The 20124-nt window shown below is 40.7% G+C and overlaps 1 protein-coding gene across 4 annotated transcripts in view; it reads left to right on the top strand.

The window, feature by feature from the left end:
• Positions 1–20124, top strand: part of ATOSA (atos homolog A) — a 50205-nt gene that overhangs the window by 12998 nt on the left and 17083 nt on the right. For 2 of the 4 annotated variants that reach the window (XR_012589213.1, XM_074602000.1), the window contains exon 2: positions 12094–12181. The exons of the other annotated variants lie outside the window; for them this stretch is intronic. Coding sequence is in view for 1 of the 2 variants with exons in the window: in XM_074602000.1 (XP_074458101.1) it covers positions 12130–12181 (52 nt within the window). In the remaining variant the exon portion in view is untranslated. The remainder of the gene's footprint in view (positions 1–12093; positions 12182–20124) is intronic. 4 annotated transcript variants of the gene reach the window in all.

The following is a 20124-nucleotide window of genomic DNA, read 5'->3' as shown; positions in this document are numbered from 1 at the left end:
AAAAAATATCTCCCTTTCCCTTCCCAAAAACACCCTGCAGCTTAACTGAGTTTCTTCTGTGCCTTGTTATGTAGGTCAAGTTTCTCTTTTTTTTTTTTCCTTTTTTTTTTTTTCTCGCCAGCAGGAGGAAACTATTGCAGTATTTTGATTTCTGCTAGAAACAATGCATGAAAGCATTATCAGCCCTTTGCCACTACTTGTTTGTCTCGGGGCAGATGAAGCTGATGCAAATATGTCAGCTTTGGGGGCAACTAAAAATATGTATTTTTAATTAGCAGCTTACTGGTTGCTCAACTACATGCTATGTTTAAAGCTAATTAAATAGCATAGTGAACTCAGTGCTGAATTGAGGATTATCCATTCCTTTTTATGCAAACCTGTTCTCTAAAAATGCAAATGTTGTTCCAACGAAGTGCTTGCATCTGTTTTCGTCCTGAGTCTAGAGCTTGTTGGTATTCCTCTGAAAGGTACCGGAGCTCTAGCTTAAGTGAGCCTACTGATATTAGATGTTCACCTCCTGATACAGGAGGAGGAACAATTCCACTAGTGTACTTGTGAGGCTTGTGTGGGAATACTGGTTTTGAATCGCTGAAGTGTTGCTTTATAAAGTAGTAAGGAATTTTTGAGAGGACAAAGTGAAATTTCTTAATGGCATATATTAATTTTTAAATGTGTTACTTTAATGTCTGCCACTTTGCTATGTAGACAATTAGCATATATTAGGAGAGAGGGAGGCAAACTAGATTCTTGGCTGAAATTCTGTCAAACCTTTAGATTTTGACCCTATGTAACATTTTGAGTACCAGAAGACTATTAAAGCTTAATAGCATGAGTTACAATGTGGAAACTTGTAAATAGCTGAATTGTGCTGTGTGACACAGTCAATTCTAAAACTATCAAAAATGTTCTATTGTTTTATGCATTCAAGATGCCATAGTAGGCTCTGGTGTCCATTTTAAAATGGGCAGTCTTTTACACAGCTTGAGAGTTGTAATGTCTTCATTTATCCTCACGAATAAAGTTTAAAAACAATTTTATGGTCCTGGCCATTCTCACAGAATTTTTTTTTAAATGAGAAGCATGTATTGTCTCTTTTGTAACTTTTTTACTTTTGCAGGTTACTGTTTAACTGCTTAAGGGCAGGCCTTGTAGGTGAAGGTTAATAGCGTTGGAAAAATTACCCGAGGAGCTTCATGCTGCTCCACCATCATCAATTTCAGCTCAGTCCTTTCAGAGCTCCTTGCGTTTCTGATGAAGAAGTACAGTCTCTGCCTTTTGGTCTGCTAGCCTTCCTCCTTTCCCTCCACCCCACCCTCTAAATAATCTGGACTGCAAATACTGAAACAAACCTACCAGAGCCGGAGGTAGCCTCACTAGCTAGGAGGAGGATTTTGGGTGGTCAAACGTGTTCTGACAAAGTTCCACAAGATAAATTACCCACTGCTTAGATGACAATGAACAGGTTGTAACATCAGAGTTTTGAGAGATGAAGTAAGAAAGCACAAAGAGAAGATGAATACAGAAAGGAACTGCAGTAGAAGAGGTCAGATGTCATGAAAATAGTTTGCTCTGGGCTTTTTGTGTTGTCTTTTTCTTCATTTCAGATAAAATAATGGGATTCTTAATCTACATTCCTTACCCGAGGACACTTCCTAACAAGTCTTGTGCTTTTTTTTCCTGTGTGCTTTTTTAAGTACCCTCATAACTAGTTCTGTTCTAGCAGCAGTGCTGCAAGAGGTTCCAGCTTGTAGCTGTGATTTCTAACTGACATGTTGTAATAAAGTAATAAGAGTATCAGCTCCTACTTAACCTGCGTACTATATATCTAATGTTTAATATGTTGTCCGTTAAAATAAAGTGCTTGAATTCTTGAGTGTTTCTATCTCTTCTCCTTGTGAATATTCTTTAAGAGCTTTATTATTAACAGTGCATTTGCACTGTTTGGTTTGTTTCTCATTTTCTTGTTTTTCAGTTATTCTGGGGAAATGGAAAAAAAAAAACAAACAAGGGCAGCTCATTGGTGTTAGTAGGTGCCTCACATTTAGGTAGAAAATGTGCTTAACAGTTCTTCCGCAGTGTGACTGTATTTATCTGGGGCTTAGGTATGCCATCAGCATTCACATAGCTTCTTGGAGTTGACCCAAGTCTCTGGAGTTGACATGGTTTGATAGTCAGAAAGCTGCCCTGGATGTAATTCACCATGTGAAAGTTCAGTATCTGTAACGGAGACTTTTTTCCTGAATGTGCTGAAGGAAGAACCTTTTCAGACACTTCTAGACTGTGTACTTGCATTGTTCTCACTGGAACCAGAAGTAATGAAGCTGTCTGGGTTCTTGATTTGATATGCTGTTGTGTGGGTCTCTAAATGATTGTGTTGTATCAGCTCTATCCTATGCAGGTGTGGTTGTATCTACCAAATCTCTCATCTTGGTAGAATCTGAGAAGGCATCTTAGCACCAGGTCTTGCCACACTGAGATTGCTGGTGCATATAACAGGCTGCTGCTTGCTTGTTGCTTGAATGAAGACTAGCCTGGAAAATACTGTCTTGTTATTTGGATGTGTGAATTAGTCTTCTGATGCTCTGCAACTCTCTTTCCATGTTCCCACACAAACACTTTTCAAATTTTTCTTCCACTTTATAAGTTCGGAGGATCTGAGCTTTACTGGCTGTGCCTGTGAACAGAATGCTCTTAGCATATGTGATGCAGTATTTCCTTATTACATGACTGAAAAGAGGACTTCCCGGCTGAAGGCCTCTTGTTCCTAGTAGTACTGACTTTTTTAATTTTTTTTTTGTGTGTGTGAAGTAGTTTTAGGAACAGTAAAAGAAACAGTCATCTTGTTCCCTTTTTGTCACTGTATAGCCTCCCACTTTCTTCTGAGAGCATGGTGAGTGAAGAACAAGAAGAGTGGCCTGCTCTCCTAGGACTGGATTCAGAGTGAGTCAGTATTTTCCTTTAGGTCACAGAGACTTGAATTAAGATACTGAAGTCCAGATACAATAAAAGATTTTTAACTCCAAAATTCTAAACTTGGAATATGAGAACTAAGGTTTTGTTTTCTTAATGTATACAGCTAGTAGATGAATATATTTCAGATTCTCTTAGAGGATATAAGGCATTAATTCCTTGATAGTAGCTGTCCTGGTTTGAGGTAAAACAGAACCAATTTTCTGTTTTGTAATTTTACTTTTTAGCTGGGCCTCTTCTAACTGACTAAACTCGGAAATTAACAGCATATTGTTCAGCAACTGTTCACTCTGAGTGATAAGACCTGGTTATACCAAGGAATGGTATGCACAGAGGCTCTCGCTTACACGTATTGCTATAACAGCCAAGGTCAGCTCACTTTGCTGTTTGCCCTGTTAGAGGGTCGGAAGCGGAGAAGCGTAGAGGGGTCCCACCTGTAGGGAGGATTGGACAGGACAGGTGACCCAAAACTGACCAACAGGGTATTCCATCCCATCTGTCCCATGCTCAGTATAAAAGCTGAGGGATCAAAGGGGCAGGGTTGCTCTGGCTTGCTCTTCAATGGCTGATGTCTGAGGAGGACCCTGCCTTTGATCTGGATCTGGGCATTCCTGACTCTAGTTCTGGAATTCAGCTCCAGTCCTGACTCCAGTCTGGGACTTTCCCTGTGTCTGCTGGTGACGCGATCGTCATCCTGGGAGCTGGATACGCTTTTGTATATATTGTATACTTTTTTCTTTAGTTTTTATTATTCTATTATTATTTACTATTTTCTTATTTATTATTATTTTCATTAAAGTAGTTTAGTTCTTTTTCTAAACTTGTAAATCTCCTTATCTCTTCCTCTCCTGGGGGGGGGGGGGAGGGGGGGGCGGGTGAGGGCCATCTGTTCTGATTGGCCAATCTGGCCAACACCACGACAGTAGCATAGTTGAGTCTATGTTGTTACTCTGAAATAAAATTGTAAAACTGTTTTCTTCTGCAGTATTGAGAAGATGGGATATAGAAGATTGAGAGATGCTGTGGAACTTGTGAATATAGCATATAGTGGAGTATGCTTAAATGGGAGGGATATTGCTCATTTTGCAATTCAGCCGCATCATCTACTGTCTGATGAAATTCTTTTCAAATTGATGTGTCTAACGATAAAGCTGCTTCCAGATGATGGTGTCTGTATAAGTCACAGAATCATAGAACAATAGAATCATAGAATAGTTTTGGTTAGAAGTGACCTTTAAGGGACATCGAGTTCAACCCCCCTGCAATGAGCAGGGACATCTTCAACTAGATCAGGTTGCTCAGAGCCTCATCAAGCCTGGCCTTGAATGTCTCCAGGGATGGGGCCTCCACCACCTCTCTGGGGAACCTGGGCCAGGGTCTCACAACCCTCGTGGAAAAAAAAAAAAAAATGTTGTCCTTTTATCTAATCTAAATCTTCCCTCTCTTAATTTGGACCCATAGCCCAAACCATGACAAAAGCCATTGCCCCTTGTCCTATTGCAACAGGCCCTGCTAAAAAGTTTGTCCCCATCTTTCCTGTAGGTCCCCTTTAGATACTGGAAGGCTGCTATAAGGTCTCCCTGGAGCCTTCTGCAGGCTGAACAACCCCAACTCTCTCAGTCTGTCCTCACAGCAGAGGTGCTCCAGCCCTCTGATCATCTTCATGGCCTCCTCTGGAACTGCTCCAAGAGGTCTGCGTCCTTCCTGTGTTGGGGGCCCCAGAGCTGGACACAGCACTGCAGGTGGTGTCTCCCCAGAACAGAGGGGCAGAATCCCCTCCCTGGACCTGCTGGCCACGCTGCTGGTGATGCAGCCCAGGATGGGGTTGGTTTTCTGGGCTGTGAGCGCACATTGCAGGTTCATGTCCAGCTTTTTATCCACCAGTTCCCCCAAGTCCTTCTTGGCAGGGTGCTCTCAATCCCTTCATCCCCCAGCCTGTATTGACAACAAGGATTGCCCTGGCCGAGGTGCAGGACCCTGCATTTGGTCTTGTTGAATCTCATGAGGTTCACACGGGCCCACTTCTCAAGCCTGTCCAAGTCCTTCTGGATGGCATCCCATCCCTCCAGCATGTCAACACAGCTTGGTGATAAGTGTGTCCCTTTTTCCTTGGTGGGAAAGGAGACTATTGACCAAGTAATAGTGGTCATCCTACCTGAAAAATAACTGAGCCCTCAGATGAATTTCCACATTAATTAGGAGCTTTACAAAAGGGGCAGAGGTGGGGAGTTAGATTCTGCAAACTAAAATAGCAGGCACCAGCGCTAACAAGCAAGACTGTTGTTAAATAGTTAATAACAGATGGCTGAACTTCTGATGCAAATGATCAGCCAGAACAAGAGAAGTTCTCTGCATCCTGACCCAGAGACTCCTCACTGTTGCCATGGCAACTAACACTTTTTTTTTCCTCTCTCCAGTTTTAGCAAAGTTTATAGAACTGAAGATGACTTGTTGGTTTTATGACTTTAAAATAATTTTTGAAAGGCAAAGCAGACCAGCTGGAGGAGGAGAAAACATAAACAAAGAGAATGTGGATATGAATTCCTAGAGGCCTTGAGTATTTTAGTTCCTATAAGATCTTTCTAAAAGATGTCTGAAGGACTGTATACTTTAAAATGCCTGGCAGTTAATGCATTAGTTTAAATAAGAACATTTATAATCTGAGCAGATCTATCTGAATCCTTTTCCTTTAATTTAGCATGATAATTACCTACTGAATTAGAATAGCATTGCAAGGGAGAAGGGGGTACGAAGCTCTGTGTGTTCGACCAGGGGATGGTACAGGGAAGCAAGGAAGAACCTGCAGCTCGTGGGGTGTATGTGGCCTTTCATCTGCCTTGCACTTGCAGCAAGGCATTTGTCCTCCTCGCTGGGAGTAGCGGAGTATCACTGTAGGATGGTGGAGGTCTATAGCGGGCGCTGAGGGCAGGGTGGGACCTTCTCTGTTCCTTTGGTGCAATTGTTAAAGCCTGGAAGAGTATACAGCCCTACTTTCTCCATGTTCTTTTTGCACAGGTGCTTGCCTTCGGTTGCTGCGAGCAGGATGCTAGAAGGACCCTGAGTGCTGTCTTTTTTTATCTGCTATAGCAAAGTTACTCTACAGTTCCTCTACCTACTATAGTTAAATTCAGAACAGAAGGTTCAATATCTCTTTTTAGGATGTAGACTAAACTTCACGGCACTGAAACTACTGTAGGGGAGTGCTTCTGAGGCAGGTTTTGATCTGGTCCCCTGGGAACGCTGTGAACAGGACCTGTGTATGTTACTGAGCGCAGGTCACTTCTCATACAGCATAAACAACCTGTTGTAAGTCTGTTTTATCAATGCTGTTAAGAACATGTAGTTTCTTCAGCTCTTGCTGTTTTTGTGAGGTACGTCTCTGCCTGTGGGTCTTACACGACAACAGTGGCTTCTTTACAGAATGAAGTCCTTCATCTAGGTGTGTACCAAGCTACTATGTTCTCGAACAATATTTCCAGAGTGTATCATATTGCTGTACTTGATTGTCTAGATGGATCAAGGAATTCTTCAGCCTCCAGGTGTATAACTCGGTCATACCATTAGTTTTAAAGAGAAGGGAAGCAAATTCATGGAGTTCTTACCTGAAGTTAGTTTGTATCACAGGTAACAAAAATAAAGAGGCACATTGAGGTATCGTGTTTGGCTGGGTATTATACAAGCATGGAAGAAAAGGCCATCCTCACCTCAGCCCTCATGCAAGCATCAAACACGAAATCAATGACTTCCAATAGAGGGCTGTAAGAAAACAAAGGGATAATACTGATGAGACAGATAAACTGTGCTCCCAGAGAACAGGCTAACAAGCCTTTATCGAGTAATAGAGGAGCTGGAAAGCAGAGTCATTTTGCATCGAGTGTGTTCTTCCTGGCTATAGGACAACGCAGGGGGGAGGAAGTGCAAGTGATTAAAGTACTCGGAGGCTAATTGGAAGTTTACTGCAATAGTGAGTGGGAGACAATGGGAATGGTGGTAAGCCATGGAAGATCTTGAAAGCTTTAAAAAAATAAAAAGTCATTTGATTGTTATGAAAGATGATGTTTTGAAAGGCAAAAAAGACAACAGGAGAACACGGTTTCCTGTTAGACCCCGACCAGAAGTACCTTCCTCACAAGGCTGGATGCTGGTGAGGCATAATCTTTCCTGTGTCTTTTTCATGCTCCTTTTCGGTGATGAATTCCGTGAGAAATCCTGCGGGCACCACTGGCACTTCCCCAGGCAGGCAGATAAGGCAGTGCCATCTGCTAGCTGAAGCCCGGGTGGCATTCATGTGGGCTGTGCCCAGAGGTCCCCGCTGGCAGGGCGCGTTTCCAGCTTCATCACAGCTTGGACAGTGACGAATGTAACTCTGAGGAAAATCTTAGGATTTCAGACTGTTTTTCCGAGTCAGGAGTAAAACCAACTCATGCTGAAAGCAATTCTCTAAATGCTCTTTCCTAGAGATCCAACCCAGCAGTAAGGGTGTAGTGAACCCAATTTGCACGTTTTTTCTGGGGATAAAGAGGGCAGGTTGCTTGTTGTCTGGATTCCTATGCCAGATGCTGGTCCTTTCAAGATCAGCCACTAATTCAGATGGTAAGAATAAAATGTTCTGTGCTAAAAATCTCTCAGATATGTTTTTTATTAGTTCTTGATGATAAGTGATTGCAAAAGCCAGCTGTTTACAGTAACAGCCAATGTAGTCATATGTAAACTTAAAATCTTTTTGATTATACTCTTCTACACTTACTTCTTTGTTATCTCTTAAAAAAAAAGATCCCCTTCCCTCAACAAAATTATGTGGTGTTGTCACTTGATAGTAGTGGAATTTGTTTTCTTTATTGATTTCTAACAAAATCTGTGTATAATCTTTTTGGTAACTGAAGGGGTTGACAAAACAAGTAGATCTGTCAGGCACTCGGATTCTGTAATGTTTGTGGGGCTTTTCTTTTTTGTGTCTGATGCTCAACTTAAGCATTCATAATAATTTATTAAATCTATTAAGCCTGACAAGCGGGTGAATCCTTAGTGTTGCCTGAACTATGCTAGTAGCTGATGCGTAGCAGATAGTGACTTTTTGGCATTTTTGAGCTGAAGGCAGCTTGGAGGAATTTTCCCTAAAAGAAAGTAATTTTGACATCTTCTGATTTAAGTTTCATTGAATATTTACTTTGGACATTAATACCTTTTCTGCTGGTCACAAATTCAACTTTTTTTTTTCTTCCCTGCTGTGTACTTTTGATAAAACATTTATTTGCAAGTTATCAAGGAGGAACTAAAGTTGGGTTTTATTTATTTATCTGTCTTTGCTTATGTCAGTTGTTTTTGCACAGAATAGAAAAGAGGCTGTGGAGAACCTTGGATGAAAACTGTTGTTCTTCGTATGCTGCTTGTGTACGCTATTTTTAGTGTAGTGTTTTCCTTTGCCTAATAATTTATTGCTATGTCTCTTGACTGGCAGGTCACCTGATTTTAGGGCACGCAAACATAGAGATTGGATCCTTTACTCCTCTATAAACTGCTAGTTTATCTTGAGGAGCAGGATGCTGCTGCTGCTGGTGAGATTGGGTTGGAAGTGGTCACGGAGGGGTGAGCCCTGTCCCTTCGGTTCTCTGGAAAGTATGTTCTAAGAATACGCAGTACAGGGTGTTACAAAACACACGTGCAACCAATAAAGTGGGAGCGGAGGCCAGGGATGGTGGGTGACTTGAGGTCAGCGCCGTGCAGGGAGACTTTTGCCTGCTGGCCCTCACCGTGCCTGTCTTCGCTCCGTGCCAGCAATGGCGCAGTCATCCATGAACTCACTTTTTCCCTGGAGAAGGGAGAATTGTTTTGAACAGATACATTATGAATACACCACTATTATTCCTGCTCTAGTGGTGTTAATTTTGGCACTTCGGACGAGTGTCTTGCATCTAGGATTGTCATAAACTTGTTTTGTTCCACGAGGTGCCCTGTAGCTGCATGTTCCCGGTAGACTTCAAAGCTGCAATGCAAACCTGGCAGGATGGCTGAATGAAGGGCAGAGGGAAAGCAGGCACTTAAATTTTGTAAGCCAGCAAGCATATTATTTGAAATTTCAGTGTTCAAGTGGGCCCGGTTTTTAAAAAGGTACTTTCCAAGATGCATGTTTGTGTAGAGGGAAAACCTAACAAGGTCTGAATGCTCCAGAGCTTCATTAGGCTGATTGGTTTTTTAAAATCTTAAGGTAAATCTGTAACAAGATAAATGTCACCCAGCTAGATCCTGGCCATTCCTCAAATTGTGTGAAAACAAAGAGGAACAAAACCTGTATCGATCAAGCTGTTCGGTACTTGCACAGATGAAATAGGTTTAGGCAGTAAAATGACTATTCTGATGGTTTGGATTGACCTAAAAGTTCATTACTGCCCAGGCAGTTGTAGATTTTTAATTCCTGGCCCGTGAGGTCATTTCAGCCTTGTGGAAAACTGCGCAGACTGTCGTCTCGCTAGAATTTAAAAATAAAGCAAATTAACTTTCACCTATCTGGATCTCAGGTTAACTGAAATGGGGATATCAGCTGACTTGGGTAACTGCTGGCATTCTCAGGGCTTTCTTTTCATTCATAACATTGTAGTTTTTCTAGGTTCATCTAAGACAACAGAATATTTGAAGTCGAGTGTTGTGTGCCCTTGAGGGAGAGGGGTTGATTTTTTGGGTGGGTGCAGGACTTATCGCTGTGTGGGTGAGTTGCTGATAGCACCTCTTCTGCGCTCTTACCATATTTGTAATGCGAGTAACGAAACCAAAACTTTGCAAATACGTTGACACATCTAGATGATGACCAAAATTCTTGTCCCTGAAGAAATGACATACTAATCGTGCGCTTGGGAGGCCCCAGTAAGATATTATTTTTTTTTAATAGTCTTTTAATAGAATAGACTACTTTCACCAGAAAGTGGACTAGGTCATAGACGTTTTTTTTTTTTCCCCAGGCCATCGAGACTTCTGCTCAGCCCCCTCTCACAGCCTTCTCTGGCTTACTGTTGGTTTAGGGTTTTTTTTTGTTACCACAGTAAAACTGAGAAATTGCAATATCTGTTAAAAATATATACTGATAGGTAGCTTTCAGGAGATTTCAACATCTGAGAGGTTCCTCAGTAGTCTTTAGAGTGATCTCGTATCTTTCTGTACGTTGAAAAAAGATATGTTTCAAGAGATTAAAAGCATGGTGGAATTACCAGGGATGTCCGATTTATGCAAGCTTAAATTAGCTTATTAAAGTCAGTAGTTCCTGACTTCAGAGTCTGATGATTGCGGCTATCAAAACCATCGGTTGGGCTTGTTGGCACCTGACGGTGACATGAAGATGACAGCGTTTGGCTGCTGGTTGTTGAACGTTTTCAGACTGTGTGGAAGGCTGAGTGGTTTAGTACTTAGAAAACTTCACTTGCTTTGACAGTGGTCGTGTGTTGAAGGTTGAGTGCTCAGTGAAGGGTTTCCATAATGTGCGATCCCATAAGTCAACATGAAACATTTCTCACGGGGTTTCCCTGACACCAGCGGCTGTGGCATCCCTGCTGATTCCACCCAAAAATGAGTCAGTGCTTTCACATTGCACTTTCCAAATTCACTTTGGTTTATTTTCAAGAGATCTGACTATGATCTGAAGCAAATGTCACGTGATGTAACCGTTCTTTTTCTTGCAATAATCTTAGGGAAGAAGAATATCAGTTTGTGCCTGGTGATTATAAACCGAGGTGGAACCTGTGCTCACACAGAGTGTAGCCGGCCTTCCCCAGCAGGAGAGTTTTCTGTGCTCCCGTTACAGTTTTGTTCAGGCCCTTAATGACTCTTCCAAATCATTCACTCAAAATCTGTTTAAGAGCTGAAGACTACTTTACATTCATCCTCAGAAAAGAAATGTTATTTTTATCAGTATTAACAGGAAAATAAGCACAAGAACACTTGAAAGTATATTGTCAGATATTCTCAGCACAATAAATATTTAAGGTGATGAGATAAAGCGTGAAATACATGAGATTAATTTTTAGCGTCAGTGGGAAACTTTAAAAACCAGTGTTTTTTAGCAAGTGTAACCCTTACATCACTATGAAAGCTGTTCCCAAAGATACTTGCCTATGTTGTGAAGATGATAAGCTACAGAGGAATAAACTGAGTAATACTTTAGCAAAAATCCAGTCAGCACAAGATGCAAATGTATCGTGTTTTAAGTAGAGGGCTGCTCTCTCTGGCAGCTCTCATAAGCATTGAAATACCTACTGGAGGATTTTTAAACAGTCCCGTGTTATTTTTCCAGTAACATCTGAGAGTGATTTATTATCACAAATTACTGCTTTCCATCTTTAAACCAATCTCTGTATAAAATATTGCAGAAGTCTGCAAATAGTTGAATCTTTGTCAAGCTGTATTGTTAAACAAATTGAAGAGGAAACATGTCTGTTGTCCTGAATTGTATTGTGTTTAAGGCCTCAAATAAAATTTCTGGCATGTATTTTTATTTATGTATTATAAAAATGCTATCACAGCTGGAATTTAATGCAAAGCTGCTGTCAACCTGTTTAATGGGAGAGATGTCTTGGCTTCCAAACGGAGTTAGGCTTCCCAGTACTCAGTTGCTGCAACTGTTGTATGGATGATATGCCTTCAGAAAGAGATGAGGCTTAGCCAAATACATGTGCTTTTTCATCGTTAATTCATGTTGGGCTTCTTTTGAAAAGAAAGCAACAGTTATGAAGCCGCTGCAGTACGATATTTACAGCTAACATAAAGTTGAGTAAGTCGATGAAAGCCCTCAGTCTGTGTGGCTTCAGCCATGTAGTTGCTGCTAAGCTGGTTCTTGAATTAGTGAGTAATAGTAGTCAAGATGGTCATCGGGCGCCATCATTCTCATCTCCAGAGTTCCCTTGGCTGGGGGAACCTTGATGAAAGATGAAATAGTCATCATCATCAACATCAGCAAAGGAAGCATGGAAAAAAAAAGAGGATATATTTTAAAAATGAATATATTATATATCTAGAAATCTCATATTGGAAACATCTGTATTTTAATATAAAAGCGCTTAATTGTTTTTCCAGAAAACACCTTAGGAAGAAATTTTCACATATTCTGTAAGCTTAAGTGCGCACTGTTTTCTGTTCTAGGGTGACACACGGCTCCTTCAGCTCCCTAAAGCAAGCATGTTGGATGCGGTTTCACATTGTGGTGGCGGTGACTGTGAAGCTAGCCTAGGTCTGATCTCCACATTGCCCTTGCTTCCGCCTGTGAACTAGAGTGGGATTTAAAACAGGAGCATTTCAGTAATTTGTTTTCAGTATAATTTTGTATGGGCGTATTCATGAGGTTGGTAAATCACAGTACTGATAGTGAGAGTGAAGGCTAGATATAAGCCCTTTATTCCCTTCCAGTTACAGCTGAGTGTCTGTTCTATGCTTAGTGCCACATACTAATTCTAAGAGATGTTTTCTCCTAATTGTTTTCTTTCATGAACTAACAGAAATACCTGAAAAATAGTTTTGAGTTACAGAATTAGAAATTCTATTGCTTTATCATTTTTTTTTAAGGTGTTTTTTTCAGGTGGCTTCATCAAGTCATGCAGTTTGTTCTAACGTAATCTAATTTAGGCACAGCACCAGCTAATCAAAGGAGAAATGTAAAGAGCTAGTGAAGAATGAATGGAAAACTCAGAAATTACTTAGTCTGCTCTCGACTGTGCGTGTTTCATTATAATATAACTTCAGAGTTTTTTGTGTAGTCACATTTAACAAAATCACAATCTAGGAAACTGTAATATAAAGGAAAACACAAACTGATGTGTGCTTAAGCAGGGGCATTAGCTGAGACAAGTCCTCTTTGCTTTCAGTACCTGTCCAGTTACAGCATGTTGGTACAAGTACCACCTTTTGTAACACATTCTGTAGACCAGTAAGTTTAGGGATCAGCAAAAAGGTAATGTTCTGTGCCTTCAACTGACTTATATTTGAAATGCTGAACATTGCAGCACTGAAAATCTTACAGCTTTACACTGACATTTCAGCACTTATTTGCCCATGTCACGATACAGTGGAACAACTGTATTTTAGAACATGGAAGTTCTCTTGCAACTTTTGGTGAATTGAGGTTTGAAACGAGCCTCAAACTTCACATTTTCAGGTATCGTTTTCCTTCTACTAAATACAGACAATGAAATCATAACAATTGACCTATTTCACAATTTGTGATTTCCTTGCGGAGCAGCAAACAGTTCAGCTTACATCATTTGTTCTTAAGTAGTCCTTTTCTTTGTCCGGTTTAGAGAAAGTAAAACCAGTTTCCCTGATCAAAATGCAAATATTGGATCTGGATTTTGGTTTAATGCCAAAAAATCAAAAGAAGCAGGTTAAACTGTTGTTGCTTAAGTAAAAATAGAAAGCTACAGTTGGAAGAAGAGAAGTGACTCAGTAAGCAGTATGGTGATGGCAAAATAGGATGTCAGCCAAAACGCAGGAAGCAAGATGGGAACACCCAGATCAGTTTAACAGTCTGCATTTTACGCTCTCAAAGAGCGGTAGTTTCTGAGATTACTGCAGGAAGTTTAAATGAATTTAACTAGATTTTATTTCTGTACTCACTAAGCTGTTTGAAACTAAGTAAGTTTTAGCAAAATGCGAACTGCACGTTGTTTGGGGTTTTTTCCCAGTCTGGTTTTACGACCAGTCTCTTTTTGGTAACTTTATTTAGGGTAAAACTGCCTCGAGATTAGCTCTGGATGCCGTGCGAGGCATCCAGCAGAAGCGTGCGGTGGATGGGCAGTGATAGGCACAGAGCAGGGGAGTTCTGCAGTGCTGCAGTCTGGAGCGGAGCTGGCGGCACTGGTTGGTACTGATTGATTTTTATTGCTCGGAAGCTCCGGAGTAACTTCATCAGCTGCCATATAGCTGTGTCTTGATTTTTAAAAATACCCGCTCACTTGTAAGATGGTGTGCTTTGTTTTGTTGTTCTAATTATAAACTGGCCTAACAACACAAAAGCAGGCGAATATCTTCCTATTCTCCTACCCAAAACAAAGTAGATCCTGCAGTTTTTTATAGCTTATACTCTATTTACTTTGAATAGCAGATATGAATCAATTCTAATATAAAGTTCCTATGCTGCTGTTTCCCACCTGATTTTTGATAATCAGATAGTGGTTCAGTTTGGTACCCTGGAAAAAGATAAGGAGACAGCAAGAGTAAGATGAGGTGCTGTGCTGCTCTCCTCATGTTTTCATAATGGCTGTCTTCGAGCTCAAAAATCTTAAGCCCTAAGAATCTAAGACAGGAGTCAATGTGAGGGGTAAAAATACCTGTATAGGAATATTCCTAAGATAAGGTGACTATTATAGTTCATTACATTTGCTTGAATTTAAGTAAACTTAACTAGTAGCTTGCTTCTTGATGCAAGTAGGCTATCTCATGACTTTAGCTCTTGATAGGTTAAATTATACTCAAACTCTTAATATTGCAAGGCTTTGGAAGCTTGTGACTTCAGATATAATTACGGGTTTGTAATACGCAGACGCAACATGACTGCTTGTTCAGAGAATCATGAATTTGAGGGGTTCAAGGGCAACTTTCTTTTGAAGTGAAGCACAACGTGGCATTAGTTAACCAAAGCATCCGTAGGTGTTTCTAATTCCAGAAGAGAAGCTGTTACTCAAATGTTTACATTGTGTTTCATTTCCTTTACAGTAGTCTCTTGAATCCCTGCCTTACTCTTAAAATATGGAACTACCTTTAACCTACTTCTCAAAATAGCAAGATAATAAAACTTATTCAGAGTTGACTGTTTTGGGGGAAGGGCCAGTGAGCTTTTGCTGGTGTTTTTTACATGCAGAGCGGTGCCTTTGCTGGGAGGTGATGGGTTCTGAACGCTGACAGCTGCGTTTTCTCCAGCGTACCTGACTTTCCTGCCACGGGACTCTCAGACTGAAGTGTCTCCTTTCAGACTGCCTGTACTAAAAGTACAAAAAATAAGATCCAAGTACTTCAGCAATATTTTTAGTCTTTCAGAAAAATTGTAGCACATGAAAGAAGGAGAGAGCAGAGGTGGGCAACCATGCCACGGTGGCCGCTGGACAGCTGGGGTAGGGCAGGAGCAGGGCTTGCGTCAGCTGGGAATCCGAACAGCACACACCGCGCACTCCAAATTTTGTTTAGTGATTTGCTTACTGGGTATCACCTTTCTAAGAAGTGAAATAGAAATCTGATTGCTTTAAATTGGTGGCCTTCAAAATCCATTATGGATGCCTGAAGATTTTTCAGGGAAGGTCTGGACTGTTATAGAGCATATTTGAAGGCAATTATTAGTTGTTCCATGGACTCTCCAAGAAACTAGTAGTGGAGGTCAGGACTAATGGATGCTTCAAGTTGAACAAATTTGTCTTTCTTTGAAGAAAGGCCCCTTACCAAAAGGAGCTCTCTCCTGAAAAAAAGGAGGACAAGCTTGGCAGATATTCCTGGTGTCCAGTGCAGTATGAAAGGTGCTAGGGCAATAAAAAAAAAAAAGTGGACTAAGAGAGATCACAGCTGTAGCAATGCCTGGTGGTGACAGGAGGGCAGAGGGCAGGAGGAGCTCTGCTGGAGCCATTCACTGCCTCGCTGTCCCCGGGCAGGACCGGGCAGCAGCTTGCAGATGTATCTTTTGGTAGCCCCTGGCACACAATGGGTTACGTGATACTGAATGTCTTTGTTTCCTGTCCAAGCCTAGAAAATAGATTAAATGCTCTTCTAATACACACATTTCAGGAAAACATTTTCTGTAATTACTACAGAAAATGCTGCGATAGGAAAGGGAAGGGAGTTGGTCCACACAAGCATGACCTAGTTGGGAAAGGAGTCAGCTGGGCACCATGAGATTAACAGAAGTTTTGGTAGAGTCCTTGCGCTACAGTTAATTGGATTTGGGACTCGTTAGTACCACATGCCTAACTTCCATAGATGTTTTAGGATGTGAGCCAATTTAACTTTTGGGGGGAGACTTGAATTCTTGCTCCTTATTCAAATGCTCCAGTGATTGTGCACATGTGTGTAATGGACAGGAGAGGGCAAGGATTTGAAGACTCTCTTCGTGACATCCCTGGTTAAATGGGCTTTCTGTTTGTCTAGAAGATGTAGAAAATCAGTCTTTGTTGAGGTTGGTATGTGCAAGAGACAAAGAAAGACAAAATGCTGCGCCTCCAGGTTTCAGTTCTCCAGTATTGTGTGTTTTGGTTTATGTGTAGTAACTTCAGCCTAAATTTGTATTTTTCTCTTTTTCCCTCCTAGAGTAGTCTGACATTTGCTGCTATCTCTTGTGACCACCTGGTCAATAAACTTTAGTTTCAATGTATTGATTAAAGGGCTGTAGTGCCTTGTTACTTTAATTCCTATGTACTTGTGTCAACTAACTGGACTTTTTGCTATTTTAAGGGGAATAAAACCCAGACACTGCTGGGATGTATATTTATGCTATATACCAGCATGTTGCATTGCTAGAGATGAAGCAGAATAATAATCATATTTGTACAGTCAGATTATAGGATTGAGGTTATTCTATGCACAATATATGATGTGTGTCTTAAACAGGGCTGATTCTTAAACAAAAGCAAACAGTTACAGCACACACACAGTAAGACTTTTTTTAACTAAACACTGAGTTTGCTGTTTCTATAAATGTCTTTCTACCCTTGTCCTCGATTACATCAACTTGCATCATCTGTGTCTGTTGTATAGGAACAATTACCAGCCTTCTCAGTATTTATAGGGTTTTTTCTTTTATGAGAACTCTTAGAAGTTGCTAAATGATATAGAAATCTAGTGGAGCTAAAAGAAGTCAATATGCCACATGAACTTTGTAGGAAAATGTATTTCTCAATATCTGCTGCTATTCGTGCTTTAAGTTTTTATTTTCTTTTTTTTTTAAAGTCCAAATACCTGGTTTGTTACATTGCTCACAGAACTTTAAAGTGTTTGCCCTGTTGTTATAATGCTGTTACGGAAAGAGTACCATTTCCTAGTTCAATACTGGCTGTTTATCATCCTTTAACAAGATGCAGTTTTTATTTTGAAACATCATCGTGTTTTTGTAACTGCAGCCAATACAAATGGTCTCTCTAGCTAGTTGGGTCTCCTCTTCCATCCTTAAGGCAAGAAACTGGCTGCTTCTGAAATAATAGGCCTGATGTTTGCAAATTGAACTTAAAAGTAAGTTTTATCTGTTTATGTAAAGTAATATTGTGTGTGTATTCTGAATCTTGAGTAATGATTATTTCAGATTTGTTTACCTTGCTTTATTCACTAGATCTTGCTTGTTTACTAGACTCACTGAATCTTGCATTTGGACATGCTTAATCTGTCTGAGGCTCGTTACGTCAATTTATGATACCTATCTGTGAAGACACTGAGCATTTTAAGTATACAATATAAGCTTTGGTATCAAAATTTTTTAAAGCAAAAAAGGTTTTTTAACTGAATCTAAACAGCTCAACAGAAGCATTCAGGCCATAGGATTTATCTGTTAATTTGTGTCAAGTCCAGACACTTTTGATCAAATATGGATTCTTTCTAAAAAAGAGAGACAAATAATAGAAGGTCTACTGCTTCACATGGTATGCTGCTAATGTTAATTAAAGGGCATGTCTATTTTACTTGCCATTTAAAATTCTCTAGTGTAAATTTTCAGGTATCGAATCTTACTGTGGATGTTTCTGTTACAGTAAGAAGGGGTTTGAGAGAGGATCTGTCTGCATAGGCGCATGCAGATCTTGATCAAGCTCTTTAATTTTTTTCTTTAAAACTATAAACGTTTTTACATATCGTAACTAAAGAGAATTTCTCTTACACATTTTCTTAAGGATGAATTCCCCTTCTGTTTAGTCTGCTAAGTAGACTATTCTTGTCTGTTCTTGAGGCAATTCTTGTTTAAATTAATATCGCTCCTGCTGAATACTTTCTAGATTTTTGTAACTTCTATGTCAGAGTAGCAAAAATACTCCAGTAGTGATCCTTCCCGCTGTGGCTTTCTTAACATTACCATGGCCTTTGGACATACAAAGATGAGCATGATGCTTGTGTTAGCAGCAAGATAATGCTGCGATTATTATTTTTTTTTTCATCAGCTGTAATACCCAAATCCTTTTCAGAGTCTTTCCAAATCCCATTTTCCTATCCGTAAGTATGCCTTGCCTATTGTTCACCGGACTTTCAGCTGAAAAAAAAAAAAAAAATAAATTGCAGGTGCCTAATTTTGTAGGTGACTCATATCACTACCTAAGTGTCTTGTCCTCTCTGTTATTTACCACTCCTTTAATCTTTCATGCACCCATTATTAGTCATTTTCTGCCATCCGTCAGATGAATGACCGTTTTAACTCATGCCAGATGATGTAATGTATCGTTCACGTGCCGTATGGGGTCCTCCCGGGTAATTCATCTATCCTCTGCCTTTTCTTCTGCCTGAGGGCAGGCAGTGCCCAGATGAATTGTCCTGGCAGCACCCTGTTCTTCTGGGGCCGAAGTCCCTTCCCAGTGGGGGGGTGCTCCACAGGGCGGGGGGCACCAGCAGCTGTTTGGGAAGAGCCCCTTCCCCGCTTCCCACCCCGGAGGATGGAGCCACAGGACTCCAGCGCCTGGCACCTTTTCCCAGCAGATGTGGTGTGCACGGCGTGGGTCAGGAGTGCCATGCCACTGGCCGTGTGTGCCATGGACAGATGGGGCTGCACACCGGGAAGAGGGTCCCGGTTATAGCCCATCCCTGCCACCCAAAGCAGCTGTGTAAGCGCATTGCTTTAAAAAGAGGGAGAAAAATGAGTCCGTAAAGATGAGGCCTCCTGTGCAGCGAACTGAGTGTCCTGGCAGTGGGCTGACTTCTCTTATTTACCTTATGTAGATCCCTCAAAATGGGCTGTAAGCCCTGGGGTCCATGCGGTACAAGCCTGGGCTAGGCAAATACGTACATGCAAAAGCTAGTTTTACACATTTTACAATTTGCATATGCAGGTAATTGCATGTTTAATTGGAGCTTTTGTTTCATGCATCCCTTCTTGTATGGATCTCTCAAGTCTGTCTTGCAGTGTTTGCCAAATGCTCTGCTATTAGGGAATGAAGACAAAAAAGACTTCTGAATTCTTTTTTTTTTTTTTTTTTAACAAGTGGAAAGGTATTTTATGCATGGTAATCAAAACATGAACAGAAATTAACTCTGTCCCTGTGGCAGTTTTGTTTTGGTGGATGACACTGGACATTTAAGCTAAAATTGTGAAGGTGTCATGTGGTTTTGTTCCCCTAAAGCATACAAATAAAGAACCGCTGGCAGCCTTGCCTCCACCTGCTTTTTTTTGCTGCTCTTAAAATAAACTTTGAAGTGAATGTATTTTAGCTTTCTTGGGAAAGAGATTTTTCTGTAACCTCTCCAGTAACTAAATCATTTTGAAACTTAAGTGTTTCCAAGCAGAGAGGGGAATGACACAATCTGGTTGTACTTGAAACTGTTTGAATGATGTGTGACATCCTCGTGATGAGGGAGGAGGAGGAGGAGAAGGGTGTTCTACAAAGCACCATAAACTCCAGGGACTGGTGCATCCTACCTCTGTGGGAATCAAGTGTGCCAGGGTAATTCATGAAGAGCGATGCCAGCTGCTTTTTTCTCTGCGGAGACTTGTTGAGTTTTAATTCTTTGCACAAGTTTAGACTGACCATGGTATAAAACAATGAATACTCCATATGTTCCTTGGGAATCTTTCCTATGTGTTAATGGTAACTAAAAATGGACCTCTCAAGTAAGCCTTGCTCTCAGCAGGAGGGACTCGCAATAAAAATCTTCAAGAACATTGTGTCCCACTTTTTCTAATAGAAGTAAATCTTTCTATTTTTTTTCTTATTCAATTTTTAATGTATTTTATGACGTATTGGGGCTTCTCTTTCTGTCTGTCACATGATACTAACGATGCCAACTCATACTGCCATCAGACTTCTCCCACTAGAGCCCAGGAAACCTTTTTTCTTTTATAAAAGCTGTGATCCAGCTGTGGTTCACCATACAAACAGTTGTTTCTCAGCACTGCTGAAATCTGGTGCAGTGACCAGTTACTACACGAAGCTTTCTTTAGAATATTTCTGATTTTGTCTGCTTGGCAATATTGTCAGATGAAGAAATGTTTTGTGGTGATACAGTGACTTG

The sequence above is a fragment of the Larus michahellis genome, chromosome 9 (genome assembly GCF_964199755.1).
Source record: "Larus michahellis chromosome 9, bLarMic1.1, whole genome shotgun sequence".
Taxonomy (NCBI): domain Eukaryota; kingdom Metazoa; phylum Chordata; class Aves; order Charadriiformes; family Laridae; genus Larus; species Larus michahellis.
This window is presented reverse-complemented; position numbering and strand designations above follow the sequence as displayed.